The 6,772-nt window shown below is 39.2% G+C and overlaps 1 protein-coding gene across 1 annotated transcript; it reads left to right on the top strand.

Moving 5' to 3' along the window:
- Positions 1 to 1,877: 1,877 nt before the first annotated feature.
- On the top strand, positions 1,878 to 2,252 carry SARC_04394 (hypothetical protein; the record flags this gene model as incomplete). Its single annotated transcript, XM_014301769.1, has 1 exon — positions 1,878 to 2,252. The coding sequence occupies one exon, from the start codon at positions 1,878 to 1,880 to the stop codon at positions 2,250 to 2,252; it is 375 nt and encodes a 124-aa protein (XP_014157244.1).
- Between the last annotated feature and the right edge of the window lie 4,520 nt (positions 2,253 to 6,772).

Below are 6,772 nucleotides of genomic sequence, written 5' to 3'. Positions count from 1 at the left end.
CACATTAAACACTATGTTGTAAACGTACTCTTAAGCAGTACGTAAATTATAAACGTACTCTTAATAGTACGAGGAACTTAAGTTTCCTAAATGGGTTTTAAAGGTTTTATTAATTAATATATTTTCCATTTTACATATCAGATATTTGGACAAGGCCATTTAAAAGACCCAGTAAAATACCAAACATAAGAGTTAGTCTAGTTCTATTAATAGAACTATATTTACTTTCCAACTATATTTATAACTGAATATTTCGGTAGCGAGATGGCTCAACCGAATATAGGTTTCTAGGGACTATTAACGTTACCTAGTTGATCCTCCGATCAGCCAACCAGATGTGCCAGTCTGATGAAGGCTGAGTCGGTAATTCTTGATAAGTGGCAAGTTATTGGCTAAGACAATAACTATGGACATCAAGAGTATTTTTACTTTTTTAATTTATTTTTTCTAAAGATAGGATTTGATGAGTTTCTCAGATTCGCCCCGACGAAACATACCATATTTTCTAAGAGAGCGACAACGAAACACTAAATAAAATCCCTTCGGCGGAAATAGTACTGAGAGGATTATATATAGGCAATGTCTCAGCCTCACAATCCCTCAGAGTATTGCTGTTTTCACGAGGCATACCTAACTTTACTAAAAGTCTCATTTTGTTTATTTGCTTTGATATTTTCACGATACTTAGAATTTACCTACGCGTTTAATTACTCTAAGGCGTTAATATCGCCTTAATAGACGGAATCTTACAGTGCAAGCACGCTTAAAGTTTAAACGGCTGGAAAACAATATCATAGGTACTTCTGCTTTCGAAACTTCGTACAAAGTTGCAAAGTTGAAAGCTGATCTGCAATGGAGCATCAACGTGTGTATGTACGACATGCCGCTTAGCTCAAGAGAAAAGGAAGGTATACGAGATTGGGTCGGTCTATGCAGACAAGGGCCGAATACTTTATCATCCTGTTATTCAACACCAGTCGCCAAGACAGTCAGAAGATACTTGCCAACTATCAAAGCTAGTATCAAGAAGGCGCCGTTGGAAATTTCGACTAAAGCACTAGCATTTTATCCAATAGATAAAATAGTGTAAGGTATAGCTACAAGAGTCTGTTTTTTCAACAGGAGTACAAAAGCAGCCGACATACTGGCTATGACACAAGAAGCAGCTGGTGAGGAGATAAAGAGGGCCATCACAAACAATTGTAAGACAAGGTGGACTGGTTTATATCGGATGTCCAAAAGAGACGACTTACTTGACTCTGCCGTTCAGTCTCTGATAGACGATCTAATTAAGAACGCCCCTGGTGGTTTGTTTGCTGGCAAAAAGGGGAAAGCGAGGAAGACAAAGTTACGATGCCCGCCGAATATGAAAGTGATGCGTAGACAAATGAATGGGATATTACGGCTCTTAATGCAGGCGCAGGTTGGCATCCAAGCCAAGCTTCTGACTTTGGCGGATGCTAACAGATTAGTTCAAACATGTAAGTTTGTTCTTCTGCCGGATATTCCTATTGAAGTTCAAATTATGTCTGGAATCAATTAAACAACCGAATTACATATGGAAACAGAATTACTGCCAACATGTAAGTTTGTTCTTCTGCTGGATATTCCTATTGAAGTTCAAATTACGTCTGGAATCAATTAAACAACCGAATTACATATGGAAACAAAATTACTGCCGGAGATAAAATCGAGGCGAACGCGGATAAGAGATCTGTTGTTTGACTATTTCCCTCGGAAGCCCACTAAAGAAGTACTTGCTAGCTATTATCTTCACTGTATGCACAAGAATATGGGTGGTTTGGAACTTGATGAGAAGAAGCTGAGAATGTCCGCAAAACATTGACATTGTTAATGAACGACCGAATAAAATAAAAATGAAGTCAAAGGCAGGCGTTACATCTATACTAGCGTCAGAGTTGTCAAATAACACAACCCAATCGGTATCTAGTTCAGGAATACAGCCCATGGATACAGATGTAGATGTAGGTGAGGATATAAAAGATCGACGCAGACGTCTATTGGAGAGGAGACGATCAGGAGCAAACATCGATAATACCATCAGCACAATTCCTACACGAACCTCTACATACAAACAACAAGAGTACATTTTGGATATGAAAAAAAAGATAGCTGCAGAATTGGTCATAAAGAAAAACTTGCCTGTTGAAGGTGCCAGATATGAGAGTGATACAATTACCAAAGGTAAAACCGTAACACTTATAAAAAAGGAGATGGATCCTAGTCAGTAAGCCCTTCAATATTCGAGAGATCACAAGATACAGATGACTACCTTGTATACGATAGCTATGATCTCTTTTGACATCGTTTCTACATCTTGTCGATCCGAGAGTATGTTCAGCATGTCTGGTCTTTTGCAGAAAAAAAAACATTCGAAGATTTTTGTTTTATAAAAGGAAACAGTCATTTATACTTCCGGGTCTTTCTGACAATATGGATGAAGTGCGATCATCTCTTTTATGAACAACCTAAGGATACTACACCAGGACGACCCGAAAAGGCCATGGAAGAAAACAACTAACAATAAACAACGGTATATACAGATAACATACCATGCAGAATCCAATAAGTGGAAGGTGTGAAAGCTAAGAATCCTTAATGGATTGTTCTGTATAATGTTCTGTATTTACTTGTAAAATAGATTGATAAAATGCAATAAATTAGTATACATATGAATGATATCGTATTGTTAGTGAACGCGTTCATAAACACATACACTCATGTATACATGTGCATACATACGTGTACAGACATGTAAAAACACATACACTCATGTATACATGTACATACATACGTGTACACACATGCATAAACACATACACACATGTACACACATGCGTAAATACATACACTCATGTATACATGTGCATACATACGTGTACACACATCCATATACACATACACACATGTACACCTGTGTTTACATACGTGTACACACATGCGTAAACGCATACACTCATGTATACATGTGCATACATACGTGTACACACATGCATAAACACATACACACATACACACCTGTGTATACATGCGTGTACACACATGCGTAAACACATACACTCATGTACACCTGTGTATACATACGTGTACACACATGTGTAAGTCTCGGTCTATCAAGACGATATTAACGCCTTAGAGTAATTAAACGCTTAGGTTAAGTCTAAGTTTAATTAAATTCAATGTCAAAATGAGTCTTGTAGTAAAGTTAGGTATGCCTTGCGAAAACAGCAATACTCTGAGGGATTGTGAGGCTGAGACATTGCCTATATATATAATCTTCTCAGTACTGTTTTCACCGAAGGGATTTTATTTAGTGTTTCGTTGTCGCTCTATTAGAAACTATGGTATGTTTCGTTGGGGCGAATCTGAAAGACTCATAAAATTCTATCTTTAGATAAAAAGAAAAGAAAAGAAAATACTCTTGATGTCCATAGTTATTGCATTAACCAATAACTTGCCACTTATCAAGAATTACCGACCTAGCTTTCATCAGACTGGCACACCTGGTTGGCTGAACGGAGGATAAACTAAGCAACGCTAATAGTCCTTAGAATACCGAAGTATTCAGATATAAATAGATTTGGAAAGTAAATATAGTTCTATTAATAGAACTAGACCAAATCTTATATTTGGTATTTTACTGGGGCCTTTTAATGGCCGTATCCAAATATCTGATATGTAAAATGGAAAAGGTATTAATTAATAAAACCGTTAAAACCATTTATGGAAAACTGAGTTCACGTACTTTTAAGAGTACATTTTACGTACTATTAAGAGTAGGTTTATATTATAAGATTCTAATGTGGAGGCCCGGCTTTTACACAGCCCCCACCCAGCTTTGAGACCCAGGAGAAGCAAGTTGCTCACTCAAGCTGATTATGGGTCAAAAAGAACGGGTCGAAAACATTAAGTAGCATAACGTATAGTTAATGTTTCTCAGGCGGAGAAGTTAAGCGTTCTCGGTTACCCTGTGAGTTTTGGGTTTAGGTCCAGTAGGTCCGTGGTGGTCGACTGGACTTTTCTTACACTTCAATGTTTTAGGAATACAAAGGATGAGCAGTAAAGCTCGGGATAAATGCTGTTGGCGGGTAAGTTTTAACTTCCGTGCCTTCAGACGATGGGACCATGCTATCTTTTTCAGCCTGTGACTTATGTAGGCGTTTACGCCGTTTTCTGTTAAAGGCCTTTAAATAGTCCTGATTGTCAAAAGCGTCTGAAGTTAACTCAGCGATTGTACCGTCTATAAAGCGTGTACGATAATATGTATATCCTCCTTTATCCGTTCTCCATATAATATCTTTGAATTCGGAGCGGTCAAGAGGTGCAGTAGAATCATGTCTTCTTGCGAGAATAATCTCAGTAGTCGGAATTCGACTAGTGCCTATATTTAAAGCACTAGAACCGTCGAAGTTATTAACTTCATAGGTTCCACTTTTAGTGTCGGTTACAGAGGTTATATGTGGTCCTATCCATTTCGATGTTAGTACAGTAGCATCGGAATTACGTTGACGGATGTTAACTCTGTCTCCAACCTGATACTTTGCTATCTTTTTGTTAGCATTCCATCTATTTTACCTTTTTAATAAGGCCACATTACGTGTCTCTCGCAAGCAAGGATATACAACGTTGTGTATGCGTTGTACCTTCTCTCACCATGGTAACTCATGGTGATCAAGCTCGTCCTTGTTAAAGGGTATTTGTATCTCACTATATCTGCCACGAAAATAGTGAGCGGATATAGTTCCTGTAGCCAGATCAGCACACTTGTTCATCTGTGTTTGTACCCACTTAAGGTGGTACGGCCAATCATCTGCATCATCCGTTAATGCAGTACGTAAGAAGAACTTAAGTCTTCTGTGGCGGGTTTCATTAGCGCCTTGTGTTTGCGGTTTATATGGTACACCCCTTTTATGGCACATGCCTGATACGAGTACTAACGATTCCATTACGTCATCGCAGAACTCGTTACCATTATCAGTGCACATTATACCTGGCAACCCGTGGTCAGCAAAGACTTGGCAATATAATTCTGCCACGGTCTGCGTACTCTTGTCCTGTAAAGGATAGAGCAAGTTATACCGTGACGCCACATTAAAGAAGTGGTATACGTAACGGTCGCCTGTGTCCTCGGACGTAGGCAGGTCAACCAGATCAACGATGACCCTGCGCCATGGAACATCTTCAGTCACACTCTTAAGCGGTGCGAACCCATAGCGCTTAATCTGGTTGAGATCACAGTCTGTACATGACTGATATACTCTGTCAACTAAAGTTGCCAGCTTAGGGTGCGCGATCCCATTTCGCTTAGCATCTTTAAGAAGTGCGTCTACTACGTTCTGGTGCTTTAACTTATGGTTTTGCGTCAGCCAAGCAAGAATGTTTTCATCATTCTGCTTCTCCAGAATAAAGGTAGGGTGTTGAGAATCCACTTGCGTGGTTCCTAAGTCTGTAGTGTTTCCAGACTCATGTCCTTCTTTCGCATGAGAGTCATGAGTGCGCTCGTGTGTGTTTGATACACCTGACTTATGTAATAGTCGCATTATATGTGTATATGCTTCGGGGTTATCTTTCATTAATCCCTTTAAAAATAGGGGTTGAAAGACTTCGGGCTTGGACTTTATGCTATTAAACAGAGTCCTAGCTAGAGACTGACGCTTCTTAACTGTAGAGTCATTAGTAGATTATATTTCTTGTGCACAGACTTCAAGTGCTGTGTTGCCTTTGAACTGCTTAACGTTCAATCTAGTAGAGAGTGGAATCTCTGATTCTTTGACCTTGTTAAGGAAGGTCTCAGAAGGGGTCCATTTGGTTGTTCCAATGGGACCAATACGACATATTGTAGTATGTCTCCAGGGTGTCATATGGACGGCTCGGGTACCCTGATATAGGAAAGTATCTACTTCCCTATCTAAATATATTGGCTCGCATTGTATCATGCCTATTAATTTATTGAGCCAAGGATCTTTGCTCCGTAATGGGCGACACAACGTGATGGTAGCTTTGTGTATATGAAGATAATATAATAATTGGGCAATTAACTGCCATGGTGGATTAGCCCACGCATTATGTTTGGAGAGGTCTAGTTGAAAGGCATCTCCCAAAGGATGATTTAAAGTCCTGTAATTCTTAAGTTGTGCATTATGATGTGCAGCAAACATGTCAATTGTATGTGGCGCAAATATCTTTTGAGCCAGTTCAAACCACCTGGGGTTACATTTCCAATCAGTGGCTAGTAACTCACGTACGGATTTATTAAAGTCCGGTACGAAGCGTGATAACATATCCGGTAAATGGTTATGTATCCCTGGTAGATGTTTGATATCAAAATGAAACTTTGATATTGTATCAAGCCATCGGCTCAGAAATTGAGAGTCTGGCTTCATTTCCTTCATATATTGAAAGGACTTCTGATCACGCATCAGCGTGAAAGCTGTTCCGTATAAGTAATCGCGGAAGTATGTTAAAGCTGCTACTATGGCTAGTAGCTCTTGCTTCACAGTTGGATAATTCAACTGTGATGCATTCATTGGTCGGCTAAAGAATTGTATATACCTAGGTTTATTATCTATAACCTGGTATAGTACACCTTCGAGTGCTAAGGTGGTCTTTGTACAACAGGGGCTTGTTGGACTGCGTGCTTGAGTGCTTTAAATGCGTCATCACACTCTTTAGTCCACAAGTCTCCTAGTTTGCCTTTATGACATCTTAAGTGACCAAAGTGTTTAAGATAATCAGCCAAGTGTGGTACTCC

The sequence above is a fragment of the Sphaeroforma arctica genome (assembly GCF_001186125.1).
Source record: "Sphaeroforma arctica JP610 unplaced genomic scaffold supercont1.245, whole genome shotgun sequence".
Lineage (NCBI taxonomy): Eukaryota > Ichthyosporea > Ichthyophonida > Sphaeroforma > Sphaeroforma arctica.
Note: the sequence above shows the minus strand (reverse complement) of the source record. Positions and strands in the feature narration are given on the sequence as shown.